This window comes from Rhizopus microsporus, assembly GCF_002708625.1.
Source record: "Rhizopus microsporus ATCC 52813 unplaced genomic scaffold scaffold_2, whole genome shotgun sequence".
In the NCBI taxonomy this organism is placed as follows: Eukaryota; Fungi; Mucoromycota; class Mucoromycetes; order Mucorales; family Rhizopodaceae; genus Rhizopus; species Rhizopus microsporus.
Window position 1 is genome coordinate 756,889 of NW_019671917.1, and position 19,925 is coordinate 776,813.

The following is a 19,925-nucleotide window of genomic DNA, read 5'->3' on the forward strand; positions in this document are numbered from 1 at the left end:
TACGTCATGTTGAGCGATGATACTCGATGAAGCGGATACGAAGAAAAGCCTGAACTTCAAAAAATATTGACCTTTGAAAATAAAAAACCGCCCATTGGATGAATCGAAACCGCCCTTTAGCGTTGGAACGACTGTAATTTTATCCAAAAAAAAGGTAATCTAATCGTTTGAAAGTAAACTTTGATATGTCCAGAAAAAAGCTAACATTGTCTGAATTTAAAGTAGAAATACTGTATCAATTTGTTTTCTTTCACATTTTCCCTTTAATCCCAAAAGGGTTTTTCATTCCTTCTCACTGCGATCTGACCCGGGCAGTACAGCATGAGGATGCTATGTGCTCATCGGTCATTAAAAATTATCATCAAATAAAATTATTCCCTTAATCGTATCAATTTGTTTAGACTACACTTATTATTCAGCACAGCTTTGAGCTTGTCCCTATACAGTTTATCTTTTGTTGTTGCTTGTACTTTAGTCACCTCACCGACAGCAGCCTCGAAACTATTTTTTTCTACGAAAAAGACAATTCTTAAGTCAAGTTTGAGTGACAGGCCAACCTTTTGAAATTGCTTCCCCCTATTAAAAGTATATTAGAGTTGCTTTGATAGTATCTCTTTTAAGTAACCTACCATTGCAAAAAAATCTTATTGTTTTCACTGAAAAACGATTCGAACTATCAGGACCAGAACTTGACAACAAGTGATTGTTCTGAACACTTTTGGACATAGCTGCCACTTAGCATGTACCAATTGTACGACAGCTGGTATTGATTATACTGCGTCAAAGGATGTAACCTTCTTCTATATAAACGTAGAAATACGACGCCTTCGGTATTACACAGGCAATCCTTTTCTATTGCCATATATACAATTTCCTGATCAGTATGACCCTCTGCTTCATTCTCTGATGATATTCCGACAGCTAACCTTTCTATTACTACAGTTTCCTCGTATGATGTAAACCAAAATATGAAAGGAATAGTTTTTATCCAATCATTTCACCTTATTTGATTTTGCATAAATTTATAGACGCTGCGGATCCTTTTTCTTACTATTATTTTCCATGAATCCAGAAGTCGATGAGAAACTGGCAGGACTCATAAAACAGATCACCGAGACTGGAAACTGGATATTAGACGAAAAGAAACTAAAAGTAATTGCAATGGTGTTCATATTCAACTTTTATTAAACAGCTGTATTTTTTTCTTAGTTGATAAAAGCAACATGTAAAAAGTCAGATCACTACATCACTGTGGCATTTATTCATGTCATGGCACAATTACATAAAAACCATTCACAGGTGTGTGTGTGTGTAAATTGGAATACGATAAAAAATATACCAACTTTGAATATAATAGATTCGCTATTCGTCTTTACAGCTTATTGAACAATTGTTCGATAGATCAAAACTCTTTAGAGAATTATTAACCGAAGATTTTCCTGTATTTGTTCAACTTGTGGTTGGATTCAATGATCGAAAGTTACCACCTCCTCCTCAGATTGCTGCCAAACTAAAACAATATGCACTCGCACTCATCAAGAATTGGTACATAAAATATGGCGAAATATATAGACAAATTAGCATCTCCTTTGACTTTTTGATGGATAATGGTTATATGAACGATAATCAAACAAGCAGCTCCTTATCATCTATTCATGCAGATAATATAAATAAAGCGAACAAAAGCGTAAATAGCTTTCTATTTAAGATTGATTTACAAATTAACTTTTGTGTTGTAGGCAAGGATAAAGGCCCTACAGTTAAATAGGTATGAATTATTAAAGGCAGATGTGAATGATCATTTGGATATTATCAATGATAACTTGGATACCATGGACGGTTGCTTTGATATACTTGTCCCCAAGAATATACTGGAGGGAGAGGATGATATGGATTTTAACGCGCTACTAAGAGGTGATGCTGTACCAAAGCAACGTGCTGATGACAGTTACAAAGATGTAAGTAATTCATTTTGAAAGAGATTGATTTTATCTTACAAAAAAAAAAAGAACATCATATCCCATGGTCTTGGCTCCAATCGGTACAAGATCACCATTGACCTATCAGAAAGTTCACTGATGGAAGATGTAAAAGAAACTCAGGATAACAGCATCATTTTTGACCAGTTACGTGAAGCATATACTGTACTGGAGACAAAGCATATAAAGCAAGTGAATGTATGGATAAACACCTTAATTAGGCTCGACATTGATGATAAGGCGGAGAAGGAAGCTTTAATTAAAAAGCTAATTGACTTAAAGGCAAAAATGACGGAAGCATCTCGAAAGGCAAAGTTATTGGGAATTAAAGTGCATCAGCGCGAAGTAAAGAGTGGGCAAAGCACGCTCGATGATTTGGACGAAAGAGATGACGAGTTTGCAGATGAGGAGTTTGAAGAGGTTGATATACGTAAAGAAGCTGCCGATGCAAGAGAGGCAAAGACGAACAGCAGCGCGAAATTACCTCCCCTGCAACGTATTTTCCCATTAGCATATGAGCCGACGATGGCAGAAGATCCTACATATGCTGGTCCTATGCAGGATATGTCAAATGACGAGTAAGTGTTTAGCCATAAAAGACAGCTATCAACTGACTCGAATACAGATCTAGAGCGGCGAAGAAGGATAAAGGAAAACAAAAAGCAGAAGAACAACGAGAGGGTAAGTTTGATTAAACAACTCAGATTCGTTTACTTATTTTGTTAACAGAGCTATTAAAAGTTGCTCCTGTTGTTGAGGTAACAGATAAAGATAACAAATGAGGGAGCCAGTACTGATTTGTTCTATAGTGGGGAGATGATTTATATTACTGGGACAAAGAGCATGTTCAGTTTAATACCAGTGGAATAGGTACACTTGCATATGAGAATGTAATGAACTGAGCTAACATCTTGTAGAGAGATCGCATCGATTTATGGGCGTAGGTGAAGGTGTTAATGAGTTACCAGATCATTTACTACAAAACCTCCGAAAAAGAGCTGTATATTATAGACCGGAAAGACCAAAAGAGATACCTGTAAGATTTATTATTATTATTGAAGAACTAGGCACATTAATACACACTAGGCATGTAGACATCCTCTGCATAACGGAGGCTTGTGCCCAAGAAGAGATCTTGTTACATGTCCCTTTCACGGAAAAATCATTCCTCGCGATGAGCTGGGCAGGCCATTAGATCCTTCTTCAAACAATCCAGGAAGCTCTAAGGAACAAAGTGGTTCAAAAACCAAAAACGATAATGATCAAGTAATGGATAATCTCTGGGAACTGCTCGAAGAAGATGTAATGAAACAAAGCGGACAAGAAAAAGCTCCTTCTAGTAAAAAACGACAAAGAAGGACACTAGATCAGAAAGCTTCATCATTAATAGATATCAAAAAGAAACCAGAAAATAGCTATAGCAGACTCCAGCGTAAATTGAACTCTTCAAAAAACAAGAAGCTAGTGGAAGAAGCAGCGGAATATGAACGCGAAATGAAATCACGGAACCGTGAAGCAAATAAATGGCAATAAGTACTTTTTAGAGTAAAAATAAAATGACATTTTTGGGTTAAAAAGAGTACTGCTTAGCAGTGCTGCTTAGCAGTGCTGCTTAGCAGTGCTGCTTAGCAGTTACTTTAACTTTCAGAACATCCTCGGAAAGATATCTCTCGTGCTTTTTCCGAGGGAAGATGTGATGTTACGCGAATGAGATATTTCGGACTGCAAAATAAACAGCATCTGCTTATAAATAAACCATATCCGCAGCTCCTTCTCCATCATTAAACATGTCCGATATTCCATCAGTCAAGGTAAAAAGAATCAAAAGACATAAATCACATACTCATTCTGCGAGATTAGCTCAATAGTGGTTACAATTTCCCTTTAATTGGTTTTGGTACTTTTGGTGGCAATGACGCGCCTGAACAAGTCTATAATGCTAGCAAGATTGCTTTAAAAGCTGGATATAAGCATTTTGACACGGCTTATAGCTGTAAGTAATCCCTTCTTATAAAGTGGACAGATGCTAAAAGTATTTATATAGATCAAACAGAACACTCATTAGCAAAGGCTATCAAAGAAAGTGGTATTCCTCGCGAAGAATTGTTCATTACTACTAAGCTCTGGCAGAATTTTCATGAACCTCAACATGTCGGTCCTGTGTTTGAACGCTCTTTGAAAAGTTTGGAAACAGATTATGTAGATCTGTACTTGATGCACTTCCCTATGTCCTGGAAATTTACGGGATACGAATTTGAAGACTTCAAAGACATTGACAACCCCGAAGTAACTAATGTTCCTATTATTGATACTTGGAGAGCCATGGAACAACTTGCCAAGAGCGGTAAGGCGCGTTCAATAGGTGTATCAAACTTTACGATTCCCATGCTGGAAGAACTTTTAAGCCAGTGTGAGATCCCTCCTGCTGTCAACCAGGTTGAACTTCATCCTTACTTGCCTCAAGAAGATTTGGTCGAATATTGCAAAAAGAAAAACATTGTACTAACCGCGTATTCTCCACTTGGTAATCCTGGTTACAGAAACAACATGATCAATATTTTCGAGCACCCCACTGTTCTTAAGCTCGCTGAAAAGTACAACAAGGCACCAGTGCAAGTTGTACTTAACTATGGTATTAACAGAGGATACGCCGTTATTCCAAAGTCTACGACAGAATCGCGTATTGTAACCAACTTGACCTATTTCAAGATGGATCCTGAAGATATTGAAGCACTGACAGAAATTGGACGAAAGAACCCTCAGAGAACATGCAGACCACAAGTCATATTTGGTCCTAACAATAACATTTTTAACGAATAAAAAAAGAATTCTTTATACTATTTTTACTTCAAATTTGACCAAATAATATGAAAGTAATGGATCTCTTCTTTATTTAAGTAACTTTCATTTCTGTAGACAAAGCTTCTTTCCTTTAGTACAGACTTTACTCAGGATTTCCTTTTAAGTCACAACCAACCAAATTTAATTATGTAGCTCTCACTCACTCTTAATAAAACACGTATTTTTTTTCTTGCTCAGTTTTTCATCATGGATGAAGAATCAATCTTGTTTGGCATTCGCAACCTCTTCGCGCTTGGAAATTATCAAACTGTCATAAATGAAGTCAGTTCAACCAAAGGCATTTACTCGCCAGAGGCCAAACTAGAGGCACAGACTTATCTGTATCGCTCTTATGTGGCTCAAGGCAAATACAACTTGGTCATCAATGATATTGGTTCTGCTGAAGAAGCACCTTTAAAGGCCATCAAGCTGCTTGCTTCATTTTTGTCTGATAAACAAAAGAATGTAGATGAACATGTACAAAAGGCTATGGCTTTACTTGAAGAAGGCTCCAATCGCATCAACTCTGTTGTTCAAGTCGTCATTGCTTCCATTTTGGTACAAGCAGGTCGTTTTGAAGATGCTCTGAGAGTTCTTCACTCTAGACAAAAGAAATTGGAATGGTATTTACACAAGCACATTATGAAATGACTATAACTTATATACATATTCAGTTCTGCTTTAGCTGTACAAATTTATCTTCAACTAGACCGTTTAGACTTGGCTAGAAATGAAGTTGCAAGTGTCAAGAGTTGGGCTGAAGATGCTTTATTATTACAAATGATGGAAGCTTGGGTAGATCTTCGAATTGTAAGTTATTATATAAGAACGGAAGAACAACCTATTGATAATCATTTTTTCAAAGGGAGGAGAGAAATATCAAGAAGCATACTATATCTATGAAGAATTTGCTCAATCAAACACAGCTCAGACAGTGAAAGTGTTGAATGGTCAAGCTGCAGCGAACCTCGCATTAGGTAGATACCCTGAAGCAGAGAGTCTACTATTAGAAGCACAGAATAAGGATAGTGATAACCCAGAGACACTTATTAATCTGATCACATGTGCTACTTTAACTGGAAAATCTCAAGAAGTGATCACCCGCTATACTAGGTAAAGTGTGTCTATTGTTGACAATAGGAGGCGATGAATAACACTTTATATAGTCAATTGAGAGAAGTCGCGCCACAACATCCTTATTTGCAGGAACTTGATTTAAAGTCGAGTCTATTTGACCGTTGTGCATCTCGTTACGCTTTGGTGGATTCTGCGTAATTTCTGAATAAAAAATCGTTCAAATTATGTTGAAAGTGTCAATGTGAGACTATACAAAAGCTTTTCTTTTATAATTAAAGACACAGCAAGTTGTTCAAATGCATCAAACACTATATATAAATCAGTCTTTTTGCTATGGTGTTCAAAAACTTTACTTGTAAAAGGGGATTGCTCTAATCCACCTTTTAGCGTGAATACTATTCCATCCCCTTGATCATCATATTGCTTATAACTACTGCTTTGTGATATGATGATTCAACCCTATTTCGAAAAACTATACTCAGAAATCATATATATTGATAATATGCTCCTCTTGTAGCCTCAATAGCTTAGCCTAATGTGGCCCATAATCATATAATTTAACTTTTAATAAAACACTCGTTTGCCTCACTCTACTGCATTTCATTGGCTGAACTTCAACTATAGAATATGAGTTGCTCTTTTCGGTATCTCTCTCTGTATCTCTTTTTCTTTTTTATATACACTCAAAATGGAAGGATTAAGTGCAGCTACCAAAAAGTTTATTACAGCATATCATAAAGATACACCCAATAGCTTAAAGCTTATTGATATATACCTTGTTTATATATTATTCACTGGCATTTTTCAATTTATTTATATGCTGATGGTTGGTACATTCCCATATAACGCTTTCCTTGGTGGCTTCATCTCAACTGTTGGAAGTTTTGTTCTTGCTGGTATTTATATTATTGTTCTTTACCAAACAGTTATTCACGCGAATATACATTAGCTAACTTGCGCATTCAAACCAATCCTGACAATAAGGAAACATTTCAGACGATATCGCCAGAAAGGTAGAAAGCAAAAAAATACAACGCATTTATTAAACCAGATTTGATACTAGAGCCTTTGCTGATTTTGTCGTTTGCTCCATTCTTTTACATGGTTTCTGTATTCACTTTTTAGGTTAAAAGAACAGATTGTGTGTATTTATTGAATAAAAAAAAAAAAATAGATTAGGTACTTAAGGGCAAGAATGTTTTAATGTCAACAAGATGGAAGGTTCTTCTTGACTTTTCTTGTCCAATTCCAGCCTTCTTCTTGCTTCTTCAATCTCTTTACTTCGTTGAACGAGTAAACTCGCAGTTTCAGTTGCAGTATAAACAGCTTCACCCGTTGCAGTCAGTAATTTGCCAAACATGGTTCGAACAATACGATCATACCAAAATGAGAGAATAGGTATTGTGCTGATGATGCCTAATGTTTGTTGTTATTATAACCATAGAGAACATTATTTCAATATGCACCTTCCACTGTCCAGTGTTCTTCATGTGCTTCGATCTTTAACAATCCACTATCTTTGTCTGTCTCTCTAAACTCTAATATGACTGTTACTGGTAGTTGTACTTTGATATATGGAAACATTCTTGGGCATAACGTCTGCTCTAAAAATACAACACATGTCTTTCCGTTGAAGCAAATGTTGTTTATCGTAGGCGGTATTTTGTTTAGCATCTTCCAAACTAGAAAAATACTTTTTTTTTGTAAAAAAGTTAGATTGCTTCCTTCTTTCTTTTCTCCTTACTGTTTTATATTATGAACTCCAGATGATTTCAGGATGGGAGATACAAATGTAGCATTTGGCAAGTAATAATGGTCTAGTATACGCTTTCTTTTTACATCATCATAAGAGAATAAATCGTCAATGATTTCTAAAGAGGAATGAGTAACTACTTTAGATCGCTTTTTATTATAGTAAACTAACTTTTAATCACTGTATCATAACTGTTGATTCCTTCTTCATCTATTAAACTATGTTCTGCATCCGTTGTATCATAGATATCCATCTTGAATTCAAATTTTTTATCTTTCAAAAAAAAAAAGGAGAAATAAGACAAAAAGCAAAAAAAAGGGTTTTGATGTTGCATAAAGATTGTACAGTCTTTTATCCAATGAAAATGCATCATATATGTATATAAATATATGCATATTGTTTGTTTGGGAAGCATCATGTTTATTACATGGAAAAAATGATAAAAGATGTCCTTTATTTTGTTATCATACTGTGCATTTTCAATATTCAAAAAGGTCTATTTTACAGTTCCTTTTAACAAAAAGTACACTTTACTTTAGAGACTATGTTCTAATTATAGACTTTATTATCGAACAAGACTGTCCTTCTTTCCTTTTTTTCATTTCAAATCCACTACAACTTCACATCCTCCATGAACTCTTCATCTTCACTTGATGTAGCCTCTTCTGGTGATTTTTCTACCACATTCTGTTTTTCAGCTGCGGAAAGCCTCTGCTTGAATTCTGGTTTCAGTTGATAGTTACCAGCATAAGGCCCTCTCTTGTTTAAGATACAAATCTCATTGAGTATTTCCTTCAAGTATTGACTGGGTTGCTTTGTTTCTTCCAAAATACCCTTAAATGACCAGTAGGGGTATCTGTCAAATGCCGCAAATAATAAATCCATAAGTTCGTTTCTGGGCATACGTGTTGCTTTTTCTTTGTCGAGTCTTGGTTTTTTGGATTGCTACATGGTGTAGGTTAGCAAATGAAATAATGGTCATCAAAGAAACTTACAACAAAGTCTGCAAAATCACTTGTTGGAACTGTACTGCTTGCTCCTGGTACAAAAATTGGCTGATTGTTCTGCCCAAGAACCTGTGTCGTTCTCTGTGGCGTGCCTGCTTCCATCACTCTCTTTCTCATAATGTTTCTGTATGCATTCGTTTCTGTAGGTACAGCTACTCCTTCATGGTACACTGTGCCGCTGATTGCCTTGCCGTGGTCTGATTGTGAAAATACAAACTTATTCTGCACATCTGTTGATATGAAATTGATGCTGTACTCTTTTGGAATATTCGCTGTTGTTTCGTTATCTGGTAAGACAAGAGACACCTAAGAAAATGATATGAGATATAAGCGAATGATATGCCTTGCAAACTTACACTTGATTTTCCTTGCTGTGCACTAGCATAAAATATGGTAAGAGGATTTGCTTATATTTTTGAAAATACTCAGGCTGTATACACCTTACCTGTCTTTATATATACGAACACTTCCTAATCTCACATTCTCTTGATCAATCTTCTTCCACATCTCGGAAAGAAACCTTGGAACCTATTGTTCATGAAAGACATTAACAAATTCTCTTTCATTGTCTAATCTTTACTTTGACGAGCCAAACTTTGTTTTCTGCCTGATCTAATTTGAGATCTTCTGCATCATCTTCGTCAATGACTTCTTCTAATGGTCCAGGATCATCTTCAAAGAGTGCATCAACATCTTCATGATCAGACATTATAATAAGTAAAAAAGAAAAAAGTGAAGAAAAAAAAGAGAGGTACAGCCGAGTTCAAATAATAGACGACGGAGAGTGAATTTAGCATGGTTCGGGCATTTAGCGTTTTGATCAGAATAAAAAAGCTGCAACGCATTACATGAATATATTGGTAAGTTGTATATTTTTATTCGAGTAGCTTTAGATCATTGTGGATAAGGATTGAATTGACTAAGATAACTTACTTCTTCTCTTAGCAAATAAAAAATTACTCTAGTAGCTTTATTCAATTGAATACCATTAAGAGAACCCTGTGGTATCATTATCGTCATAATATGTAGTGCCAATTGTTACGGAAATAATAACCTCTCAAGTGAATACTCTTTTATATATACAGACCGCAGTATATATATGTGTCATTTTTGCCACTTATCGCTGCATGGAGCAGTAATAATGTTAACCAAGCTGTTATTGTCATGTTCTAAAAGCACAAGCTGCTCTAATCACTGCTTTTACTATGTATTACTCTTTCCAAGGCCCACACTGAATGCCTGAGTTAACAGTGATAAAAATAACTCGGAATTGCCGCCTTTAGTGATATTTTTTCACGTTAGTCTTTAACTTGGTTCCTAAATATAGAAGGCTCTTACTGGATAACCTTAATTTTAATGCCTGTATTACCTACTTCTCTAATTATCTCGCTCTCTTCTTTTTCAAATAAATACCCAATGGCTCCACTAGTGATTAAAATAACTAGACTGGATACAAATGAAGTTTTACTGGAGAAAGAGAAATACTCTGTCAAGAGCGCTTTGGGCTGGCTGAACCATTTTTTGGTATAAGTTAATAATAAAAGAAGAAATACAGTTATACAATCTCTTTATTATGGATTATGACGAGAGAACATTATAGCAGTATTTTATATGCAAATAGGAGAATTACATGCTTTAACCATTGTTACATCTTGTAATGTTTCAAGTATCGTCATTCAATGTAATGTAACTTCAATTCCATTGTTACTCAAACAACGTCTCGTCGCACTACCAATTTAGAAAGATATAAATAACGGATTTAATGTATTTCGATAAAAACACCATTCTTTCGTTACAAGAATTGTATCATTAACTTTACAAAAACCCTAGAAGTCTGAATCACCTTGTATTTTTCCTTTCATATAATAAATTTACATCACCATCCCCCAATGAGGATTGGATATGTAGTGTTATATGATAATAACGTGTCTTATAACCAGTCTGCTGTACTATAGATAAAATCAATCTTATATGATAAGATGATATATTTATAGAGCAATATGGTACATCCCATTATTGATCAATACTCGCCTTTCTCTCGTTCCCCCCCATATCCTTAGACGCACATCATCTTACAGCATACCAGGTGAATATCTGGCTGCGTAATAAGGGGCATGCATTTTAAAGCTTACAGCACCCATTCTTGGAAGAATACGTCTTAGCTTTTTGAAAATTATTTTTACTCTTTATTATCTCTTAAATTCCATTTGCGCATTATTAACTCAATCACGCATCAGAATCCGGTGACCTATCTTTATAAATTATCGATATTAAAATTATTCAATCTTTTTACCATAGCTTTTTAGCAAAATACAATACACCACAGCTGTCGTCAGCCTTTTCTAGGACATATAGTAAATCATGCAATTTTTAGATACAAAGCATATTTACACATTGATTGCAATTATATAAAGCAACGAGAATTGAAGAAAGCGACTAAGGAAAAAAACTTTTTTTTTCTGTCAAGTATAAGCTTTCACTACTGTTTGTTTTATTAAAAATACAAAGCTATTCTTGTAATGCGAATAAAACATCCTTTGGTCTTGGGCTGCATTGCTGTATTCTTTAGACTCATTTCAACTTGGATGTATATATATTTGGCACTTTATCTGCTATTAGCATAGATAGTATATAATAATTTGAGATATAACAATTACTTCTTTTACACCTTTAGAAATGTTTATATCAAAATTATGAAGGAAATATTCTAGAAGCGGAGGACATAAAAGCAGAGTGCTCTACTTGCTAGTACATGAAGAGCATTTTATAAATTTAAGTATAGAGTAACACTAGCTGCTTGATAATATCATAGTAACACTCAAGTAACAAAAGCATAATTTGTACTGAGATCCTTTAACTTCACTTCTTAATAAATGCGTATTTATGAATATAGCATTTTTCAAAAGCATTCTAATTTCTATATGAGGCATGCAGGTTTGAAGTTACATAAAATATCAGAAAAGAACTCTTTTTTTAAAGAGGAAAAGACAAGCTACTTGCTGTACCTAATTTTTGAGATAAACACTTGGTTTTCATACTTATTATTATTTTTGCTCATTGTATTAGGCTTCCTCTAAATGCATAAATTGAGACAATACTTCAATACAGCACAACTTTTTGTAACGCAAGAATGAAATACATATCTTATATCTTATTTTACCACTTAATAAAGCTCTAAGGTATATAATTTACAGAAAATAAACGAACTGGAGACATAATAAAACGTCAGTTCAAACAATGACTATAGTTCGAAACGCCCTTTTAAATACATCTCTATATGCTTGCCGAAATAAAATTACAGCAATATGCTAAATGATAATATGCTGGAGAAGATAAATAACAGGGCATGAATGTAATAAATTCGATTAATTAAAAGCAAATAAATAAAAAATTAAGAAGCGCGCCAAAAATAAAGAAGATGAGAGTATATTTAATAAAGTTAAAGTTCTTCTCTCTGAGGAGCAAGATTTATGAAATAAAGAAATATGCATACTCAAAAAGTTGCTATTATTCTTATTACACGTCAAAGAGCCTTTGGTGGAAGCTTTATTACAAAAAAAAAAAAAAAAAAAAAAGCATTTAAACATGGAAAAATTGCTTTAGATAAATTAATAAGCTATTATAGGTCATTCTTGTTGCTATCTTATTGATTCAACTACATAATAGATTGGATTCCGCAAAGATGCTTTTATTTGAGTGTTCGCTTGGTACTAGGTCTATAAAGTTCGCTCATACTAATAACTTATACTAACAAATTTTACTTTATCAACCGCATTTGCTATATTTGAGTTAAATGCGTAATCCGGCAAAGTAAAAGTACGATGAGATTGCGTATATCGTTATTTGGAATAAAGTAAAGAGAAAAAAGACGATAGCGCAATCTATATTTATATATTAAGAAGCTGAGGTATTTAAACTGGGTTGACCAGGCTTGATTGAATTGTAATAGGTCTTATGGTAGCAACAGATTCAACTCTAGATCTTATTTTTAAGCATTGAATAATATGGTGCATGCTACAGTGTTTCATGAATTTTAGCTTAGGAAGAAGCCGAAAAAGGAATGCACAAGATAAATATATGTGCTTTGCCAAATGCGTAAGTAAAAGGCAAAAAATGGGTGACAATAGAAATAGACAATAAGTTAGTGAGACTGAAATATGGTCTTTTATTTACAATGAATAAACATTGGTATTTATACTTTTAACATCTATGAGAAGTAAGAGCAATTTGTTTAATTCACATCTCTTTTTAATCATCCAAGAAATATGGGAAGAACATCCAGGTGATAAGATTAATTCTTATGTGAATAGGAAAATAGAAGAGGTTCGAATCTTCTAGTGTTTTTGCAAGCAATGACCAATTTCTGTACAAAAGAAAGAGTTAATCTTTATTTTATTTAAAACAATGCAGTATTTATGAAATTTTATAGTTGATGTCTCGCTATGATCAAATGTGGTAAGGTAGTATCGATCTTCAACTAAATGTAACGACGATAACGTATGTGTTACATGCCGTAACGCTACAAAATAAGAATATGGTTATTGTCAATTTCAATGCCAAAAATACTCTATTGGGCTTATCCATTTAGTTGTTGTTGTAATCAATAATAGAATAAGCACATCAAAGAATAAAGCTAATAATTAAATCCCCAGCGATATCTCCTTAGGCAACACAATGTTGTCAAGAATGTAGAAAACAGAGCAGTTAGAGTCATAATCAACCACAAGTAAATTCATAAAGAATGAGATACAAGTTATGTAGTAGACTTTTTAAATCACTGACGATGAATACCCTTATTCTAGATATCCTTTTAACGGGAGCTTTGTATTATCGAATAAAAGAGTCCTAAAAGTAATGACCTGCCTTTTTGATAATATAAAACAATTATCACAATATTTTATAATGTCGCCATCGCTCAATGCATTTTTCAAGTGATAAAGGACCTGCAAGTATTTCTTCATTAGTTACATCAATTCCTTGAAGAGCTGCAAGAAATACTTGTTGGACGAAGCAGATAGTGCATTTTGTAAGTATGTAAGTATATACAGTGAAGTGTGAGAACTTCAAGATATTTTGCTAAAATAAAGACTAAATTTAGAAGATAATATAAGTAATAGAAACATGTAGGCAAGAGTAAGCAAGAGCGTAGTATTAGTATTGGAGATATCTATCAAACGTTGATAAATAAATTGAGAACTTTGTATTTATCTCTGATCTTTTTTAATACGTATACTTCTTTAAATTCAGATTCTTCCTTTTAATTTACTCTTTTAAAATGATGATGAGATTAACTGACGTAATGTCCAGTTTATCCAGAAATTAACGTTTGGTTTAAAGGTTTTAAATTAGATTTTCGTTTTAAAAATGTTTAGAAAGATAAAGTTATAATAAAGGTTCGATGTGTGACCACCGGATCGTGTAAAGTTGATCAGACTGAGTTGTACAAAGTAAAAAGAATAATAAAAAAAGATAAAAAGGTTCCTGAATTCACTTGATTGGATTATTCAGAAGTTAATAAAAGATAAAAATAAAAAAAGGAAAAGGTTTTGATTCAAATCGTAGGTGATTTATTGAATGATATGAGCTTTTAGCAAAAGCATTGCTCTTTTATACTTGTTAAAGAGTAAATTAGAGGTTTGATATTTAAAGTTTTTTTTTTTGAAAACTGTGCTACTATAGAATTGGTTATTTGTTTGGGTAAGGTTAGAGTGTAAGCTTTGAGTTATAAAGTCGTTTATGATAGTGACCACCAGATCTATAACAGATCAAATAAGCAATTGAGTTATAAAGTATAAAAATAAAGTAATTGGTTAAAAATAAAAAGGCACAAGAACTATTGCGATCAGTAGTATGAGGTTGATACTAGATCAAAAAGGATTTTAAGTAAATAATGAAAAGAAAAGAAAATAAAAAAAAGGATTATAAATCTTTTAAAGAAAGGATTTATAAGAGAGGTGAAAGAATATAAGGATAGAGGGGTAGTTTTATTCAAATATTCAATGTCTTGTCCAAGAAGAACGCAACGAGCAAGAGTATTTATACTGTAATTTTTCTTCTTTCGTTAGAGTGGGTTAAGTAGACTTGTTATAAGTCAAAGGTTTGAATAAAGTTTGCGTTTAAACAGAGGTTTGTATAGTATAGTGATCACCAGATATTATTAAAAGATCAATTGTTAGGTTCGTAAAGGTGTGATGATAAAAGAATAAGAGCAGGAACTTTTATAACAAAAGTTAAGACCTGTTTATTGTATGAATATAAAATAAAAAGAAAAGGTGATTGATTCAATTAATTGATGAGTGAATTTTTTTTTGGCAAGGAGAAGCAAGGACTAAGGCTATTTATATGTTTTTGAGAGGACATCAGGACTACTTTTTGTATCGATATTTTCAAAAATATGAAAACTTCAAATATATGAAAATTTCGTATTGATCTTGTGGTACTCTATTACCAAACTCGTCTAATATGTCACATTATTATGAGGGATATTTATATTGTTCTATAGTTTTAAGTTATATGCATTCATAGTTATCTTTTGTGAGTCATTAATTGTAACCGTAAGAATTAGTACCAAAAAGGAGGATTTGCAATACATAATAAAAATAGAAATAATGTTGTTACTGGGTGTTAGTAGTAAGGTTAAAAATAAGTTTTATAAGTAGAATTTGGTATTGTAGTGACCACCATGTCTTAATATAAGATTAATATAGAGCAATATAATGCTAAGTCCTGTGAGATAAAGTGAAAAATAAAATAAAAAGGTTATTAAGCAATTGTTGCTTAAGATATAAGATAAAATAGAAGTTATTGTGATCTGAAGATACGATGATTCTTAGATATTGTTTATTTTATGAATAATTTGGGGATATTTATACTGTTTAAATATGCAATATAATATATATATATATAATAAATGATAAATGATAAATCATTAAAACTTGCATTGGACATGCAGAGCATAAGATACCAAAAAGGGTATCAATGTAATACAAAAGTATGACAATGCAGTAAAATCCCCTAGGCGCACCCCATACAATGGAAAAATTTAAAAATGAAATCCTAAGTCCCTAAAGGAAGAGGGATTTACAATATTAAGTGGTCACTACGAGGGTCGAACTCGCGACCTTGGCGTTATTAGCACCACGCTCTAACCAACTGAGCTAAGCGACCTCCTTGCTTTCTAGCAAGATTTTTAAATTATATATAATTTAAAGATCACGTGACTTTTTCAGTATTTCCTCCTCTTTCTTTTTTTTCGTGCTGAAAATTACACTGTTGACTTGCTTCGAGTTGGTGATAAATGTTCACAAATGTTTTCTTACGAATTCCTCTTCTGTTTTTTTTTTCTCTGTTGCATTGCAACTAAATAATAAAATCAAGCGTATTGAAGTACATTTAAAGAAAAATATATTTTAGATCTAATACGAAATTATAACTACTGCTGGAGATTACTGAATAGAAAACGCAAATTTCTAATGCATCTTGAATTTTTTTTATTAATGAACGAATTTAGATATGAAAAATTACCAAAATTTTCTCTTTTTCTTTTCTTTTCCTTCGTTAGCTTTTCCAGTCTTATGAGAAAATGCAAAAGAATAAACAGTAAACCAGAAGCTCGACTACAGCTCAGTAATTTACATTGTCGGAAGCAAGATGGATAAATAATGTCATTTTTCTCTTCATTCCAAATAAGTTTTCTGAAAACAGTAATCTAGTTTTATGTACTTGCGGGGATGTAATTTTACTTTTACACACAAAATAGCGTAGTAGTAGGAGCATTGCTTTTTTTTTCCCTTTTTGAAAAGCTGTTAGATTTGTATATAAAATGATGTAAATAATAATGATAGCTTCATTACTCTCCTTGTTGAAATTAAACTGTATTTAGCTTTAACATTGACGACCTTATTGTACACTTTCCTTACGATAAAATATACCCGGAACAATATCAGTACATGTGTGATCTAAAAAGATCACTTGATGCAGAGGTAGAATAATTTGATTTTAGAAATGACTATTATAAGGACTAATAAAGCCCTCCTTAGGGACATTGTGTTCTTGAAATGCCTTCTGGAACTGGAAAAACAGTTTCTTTATTATCTCTTATTGTTGCATATCAAATGGTAACAACAAAAAAGAGGTTTATCTGACATTGTTATTGATTATGTATACACCCAGCAATATCCTGAAAAACATAGAAAGTTAGTTTATTGCTCGCGTACAGTACCAGAAATCGATAAAGCATTAGGAGAGTTGAAGCGTTTGATGAAGTATCGAAGAAATCAAGGACTTCAAGAAGACTTTTTCGGTATTGGACTTACATCGCGTAAAAATCTGTGTTTGAACCCGATCGTCTCAAAGGAAAGAAAGGGCAAGTCAGTAGATTCCAAATGCAGAAATTTAACAGCTAGTTGGGTTCGCTCAAAGGTGATAAAAAAGAAGAATGCTGAGGAACAGCAACAAACAGATGATCCAATGGATATAGATCAACCTGTGCCGCTATGCGATTTTTATGAGGTAATTTTACATTTAGATAGAAAAGAGCATCAAAAGATTGATGTGCTTTACGATAATAGCAATTAGAGGCAGCTAATTCTCCAAATCCTATACCAAATGGCATTTATACGTTAGAAGACCTCAAAGATTACGGCAGACAAATGACATACTGCCCTTATTACCTCGTGAGAAGAGCAGTAAGTTTCATAAAAAATGTCATAGCTTATGTATTTCTGACGGGCTGCACTCTCTCTCTCTCTCTCTTAATGATAACAGATACCGTTTGCTAACGTTATCATTTACTCGTACCACTACATGCTCGATCCAAAAGTAGCTGAGCTTGTATCTAGAGAGTTGTCAAAAGATTGTATCGTCGTATTTGATGAAGCACACAATATTGATAATGTCTGTATTGAATCTCTCAGTATTGATCTGACGCGTCCCATGCTAGATGCAAGCGCTAGGAGCATAGGTATACTGTCAGAAAAAATCGAAGAGTATGTAGATCATACAAATGTAATTAAAGCTGCAAAATAACTTAACTTATCTATAGAATCAAAAAGACTGACGCTCAACGATTAAAAAACGAATATACCAAGCTTGTCGAAGGATTGCGGGATGCAAGTACAGCAAGAGACGAGGATACATTTATGGCAAGTCCTGTTTTACCAGATGATTTATTAAAAGAAGCAGTTCCTGGTAATATTAGACGAGCAGAGCATTTTGTAGCGTTTTTAAGGCGATTTATTGAATATTTGAAGGTAAAAGAAATAACTGCTAATTTGCCTAAAGATTAAAAACTATATCTTCTTTTAAAAAGACACGTCTTCGTGTGATGCACGTTGTAGCAGAAACACCCACATCATTTTTACAACATTTAAAGGACGTGACATATATTGAAAGAAAGCCATTACGATTCTGTGCTGAACGATTGTCAAGTCTAGTAAGAACACTTGAACTTACAGATTTAGAGCATTTTTCTAGTCTTCAAAAGGTTGCTGGCTTTGCTACTCTTGTATCAACTTATGACAAAGGCTTTTTACTCATTCTAGAGCCATTTGAAACTGAGACGGCAACTATACCTAACCCAGTACTCCATTTCACGTAGGCAAAAGTTAGACTGAAAATACCAACTGTAACTGACCATTTTTAACTATAGATGTTTAGACGCGTCTATTGCTATCAAGCCAGTCTTTGATAGATTCCGTACGGTGGTTATCACCTCTGGTACTTTATCTCCCTTAGATATGTATCCCAAAATGCTCAAGTTTGAAGCTGTTGTTCAAGAAAGTTATGCAATGACATTGACTAGAAACTGTTTTCTTCCTATGGTCATTACCCGAGGGTCTGATCAAGTCGCAGTGAGTTCCAAGTTTGAGGTTCGAAATGATCCAGCTGTTGTTCGTAATTTTGGTCAAATCATGGTAGAGTTTGCCAAGATTGTACCTGATGGTGTTGTCTGTTTCTTTCCAAGCTATCTTTACATGGAGTCGATTGTATCTATGTGGAACGATATGGGTATATTGAATGAAGCTTGGAAGTATAAACTCATCTTTGTGGAAACGCCTGATGCAGCCGAAACAAGTCTCGCACTTGCCAATTATCGAAAAGCATGCGATAATGGCCGTGGTGCTATCTTACTATCTGTTGCTCGTGGTAAAGTGTCAGAAGGTATTGATTTTGATCACAACTACGGTAGAGCTGTCATCATGTTTGGTATACCTTATCAGTACACAGAATCACGTATTTTGAAAGCTAGATTGGAGTATTTACGAGATAATCTGTACATTCGGGAGAATGACTTTTTGACATTTGATGCAATGCGACATGCAGCCCAGTGTGTCGGAAGAGTTTTAAGAGGTAAAACAGATTATGGATTGATGGTGTTTGCAGATAAGGCAAGTGATTAAAAAAAAAAAAAGAAACTGTCTGCTAATACTTTAAACAGAGGTTTGCAAGAGCTGATAAAAGGGCCAAATTACCAAAGTGGATTAATCAATATGTGACAGATGCATCTACCAATTTATCAACGGATATGGCAGTGGTTGTTGCAAAGAAGTTCTTGAGAACAATGGCGCAACCTTATGAGTCAAGCCAAACAGGAGTTTCCTTGTGGACAGTTAAAGATATAGAACGACACAAGAGTAAGCAGACTTAAACTAGTTTATTAAAATAAAAATGGATAAAAGAATGAATAGTAGAAGGAGCAAATAAGTGTTTGTGAATGCTCTCTTAATGTTATTATACTTGCTGTCTGATGCTAAGAGATATCTAGTAGTTATATCAAAGTCATTTTACTTAGGAAATGATACAGCAAATGATAAGCAATTTGTTCAAACGTATGGAGAGAAAGAGAGCAGGACGTTGCTGACTTGACTGTATTATGTAATGATAAATATGACTCAAAACAAAGACAAAATAAGTGCTCTTTGAGACTAATCTTTATTTGATTGACTAACGGTTCCTGGATTCACGAAGAAAAACTTTTAATTCGTTCCTGACATTGACCTTACTGTTCATTTCACGATCTGGGTTATGCTGTTGCTTTTACCATAAGGATGAAGTATAACCTTTTATGATTATTGTATTTGTCCATGATATCAAATATGTTACATGTATTAGTGAGCAACGTTGCACTTGATAACGTAAGATCGAGTCAGCGTAATAGAGATAGTTGAGGTCTATCTCCAAGCAGCCAGCCAAGGTATCAGCGGATAGTTAACTGACATTGATTCTCATTGGCTAATAGCAGTGATTTTCATTATCCAACGACATTTG

The 19,925-nt window shown here is 33.8% G+C and overlaps 8 protein-coding genes and 1 non-coding gene across 9 annotated transcripts; 6 read left to right on the forward strand and 3 right to left on the reverse strand.

Moving 5' to 3' along the window:
• Window positions 1–775: 775 nt before the first annotated feature.
• Window positions 776–3,512, forward strand: RHIMIDRAFT_222614 (uncharacterized protein; the record flags this gene model as incomplete). The annotated part of the gene is made up of 10 exons (XM_023607463.1): window positions 776–1,152; window positions 1,210–1,299; window positions 1,358–1,687; window positions 1,740–1,958; window positions 2,010–2,557; window positions 2,605–2,660; window positions 2,709–2,737; window positions 2,789–2,849; window positions 2,897–3,015; window positions 3,066–3,512. The coding sequence occupies exons 1-10, from the start codon at window positions 1,063–1,065 to the stop codon at window positions 3,510–3,512; spliced, it is 1,989 nt and encodes a 662-aa protein (XP_023469875.1). The 5' UTR covers window positions 776–1,062.
• Window positions 3,513–3,839: 327 nt separating this feature from the next.
• On the forward strand, window positions 3,840–4,730 carry RHIMIDRAFT_183130 (Aldo/keto reductase; the record flags this gene model as incomplete). The annotated part of the gene is made up of 2 exons (XM_023605819.1): window positions 3,840–3,972; window positions 4,024–4,730. Coding segments are annotated over 2 exons (840 nt in total), but the record flags the coding sequence as incomplete, so codon positions are not given.
• Window positions 4,731–4,937: 207 nt separating this feature from the next.
• On the forward strand, window positions 4,938–6,482 carry RHIMIDRAFT_211288 (coatomer subunit epsilon). Its single transcript, XM_023607193.1, has 4 exons — window positions 4,938–5,443; window positions 5,495–5,630; window positions 5,686–5,933; window positions 5,987–6,482. The coding sequence occupies exons 1-4, from the start codon at window positions 5,028–5,030 to the stop codon at window positions 6,093–6,095; spliced, it is 909 nt and encodes a 302-aa protein (XP_023469877.1). The 5' UTR covers window positions 4,938–5,027; the 3' UTR covers window positions 6,096–6,482.
• A 22-nt stretch (window positions 6,483–6,504) lies between these two features.
• Window positions 6,505–7,190, forward strand: RHIMIDRAFT_58410 (uncharacterized protein). Its single transcript, XM_023615432.1, has 3 exons — window positions 6,505–6,793; window positions 6,847–6,910; window positions 6,961–7,190. The coding sequence occupies exons 1-3, from the start codon at window positions 6,586–6,588 to the stop codon at window positions 7,025–7,027; spliced, it is 339 nt and encodes a 112-aa protein (XP_023469878.1). The 5' UTR covers window positions 6,505–6,585; the 3' UTR covers window positions 7,028–7,190.
• On the reverse strand, window positions 7,081–7,903 carry RHIMIDRAFT_233773 (uncharacterized protein; the record flags this gene model as incomplete). Its single annotated transcript, XM_023608028.1, has 4 exons — window positions 7,081–7,313; window positions 7,364–7,590; window positions 7,642–7,768; window positions 7,822–7,903. 4 exons carry the CDS (start codon window positions 7,901–7,903, stop codon window positions 7,081–7,083), a joined length of 669 nt encoding a protein of 222 aa, XP_023469879.1.
• A 137-nt stretch (window positions 7,904–8,040) lies between these two features.
• Window positions 8,041–9,395, reverse strand: RHIMIDRAFT_310774 (transcription initiation factor IIF, beta subunit). The gene is made up of 5 exons (XM_023614686.1): window positions 9,238–9,395; window positions 9,103–9,185; window positions 9,014–9,035; window positions 8,646–8,963; window positions 8,041–8,595 (listed from the first exon to the last, which is right to left on the reverse strand). The coding sequence occupies exons 1-5, from the start codon at window positions 9,364–9,366 to the stop codon at window positions 8,263–8,265; spliced, it is 885 nt and encodes a 294-aa protein (XP_023469880.1). The 5' UTR covers window positions 9,367–9,395; the 3' UTR covers window positions 8,041–8,262.
• A 6,355-nt stretch (window positions 9,396–15,750) lies between these two features.
• RHIMIDRAFT_t11 lies at window positions 15,751–15,824 on the reverse strand. The gene has a single exon. It is a non-coding gene; the product is annotated as a tRNA-Ile (tRNA).
• A 270-nt stretch (window positions 15,825–16,094) lies between these two features.
• Window positions 16,095–16,386, forward strand: RHIMIDRAFT_58440 (uncharacterized protein). Its single transcript, XM_023615433.1, has one exon. It carries the CDS (start codon window positions 16,130–16,132, stop codon window positions 16,313–16,315), a length of 186 nt encoding a protein of 61 aa, XP_023469881.1. The 5' UTR covers window positions 16,095–16,129; the 3' UTR covers window positions 16,316–16,386.
• A 61-nt stretch (window positions 16,387–16,447) lies between these two features.
• On the forward strand, window positions 16,448–19,355 carry RHIMIDRAFT_58442 (DNA repair helicase). The gene is made up of 10 exons (XM_023615434.1): window positions 16,448–16,484; window positions 16,540–16,639; window positions 16,697–16,774; window positions 16,830–17,168; window positions 17,228–17,344; window positions 17,424–17,644; window positions 17,701–17,908; window positions 17,968–18,251; window positions 18,307–19,045; window positions 19,096–19,355. The coding sequence occupies exons 1-10, from the start codon at window positions 16,480–16,482 to the stop codon at window positions 19,303–19,305; spliced, it is 2,301 nt and encodes a 766-aa protein (XP_023469882.1). The 5' UTR covers window positions 16,448–16,479; the 3' UTR covers window positions 19,306–19,355.
• Window positions 19,356–19,925: the final 570 nt, after the last annotated feature.

Coding starts and splice junctions, on each gene's coding strand:
- RHIMIDRAFT_211288 (XM_023607193.1), top strand. CDS start 5,028: ATGGATGAAGAATCAATCTTGTTTGGCATTCGCAACCTCTTCGCGCTT. Junction 5,444..5,494: donor AGACAAAAGAAATTGGAATG/GTATTTACACAA, acceptor ATACATATTCAG/TTCTGCTTTAGCTGTACAAA. Junction 5,934..5,986: donor GTGATCACCCGCTATACTAG/GTAAAGTGTGTC, acceptor CACTTTATATAG/TCAATTGAGAGAAGTCGCGC.
- RHIMIDRAFT_58410 (XM_023615432.1), top strand. CDS start 6,586: ATGGAAGGATTAAGTGCAGCTACCAAAAAGTTTATTACAGCATATCAT. Junction 6,794..6,846: donor TGGAAGTTTTGTTCTTGCTG/GTATTTATATTA, acceptor AATATACATTAG/CTAACTTGCGCATTCAAACC. Junction 6,911..6,960: donor CAGACGATATCGCCAGAAAG/GTAGAAAGCAAA, acceptor ATTTGATACTAG/AGCCTTTGCTGATTTTGTCG.
- RHIMIDRAFT_310774 (XM_023614686.1), bottom strand. CDS start 9,366: ATGTCTGATCATGAAGATGTTGATGCACTCTTTGAAGATGATCCTGGA. Junction 8,964..9,013: donor CACAGCAAGGAAAATCAAGT/GTAAGTTTGCAA, acceptor TCATTTTCTTAG/GTGTCTCTTGTCTTACCAGA. Junction 8,596..8,645: donor GTGATTTTGCAGACTTTGTT/GTAAGTTTCTTT, acceptor TACACCATGTAG/CAATCCAAAAAACCAAGACT.
- RHIMIDRAFT_58440 (XM_023615433.1), top strand. CDS start 16,130: ATGCATCTTGAATTTTTTTTATTAATGAACGAATTTAGATATGAAAAA.
- RHIMIDRAFT_58442 (XM_023615434.1), top strand. Junction 16,775..16,829: donor TTATTGTTGCATATCAAATG/GTAACAACAAAA, acceptor GTATACACCCAG/CAATATCCTGAAAAACATAG. Junction 17,645..17,700: donor CTGTCAGAAAAAATCGAAGA/GTATGTAGATCA, acceptor ACTTATCTATAG/AATCAAAAAGACTGACGCTC.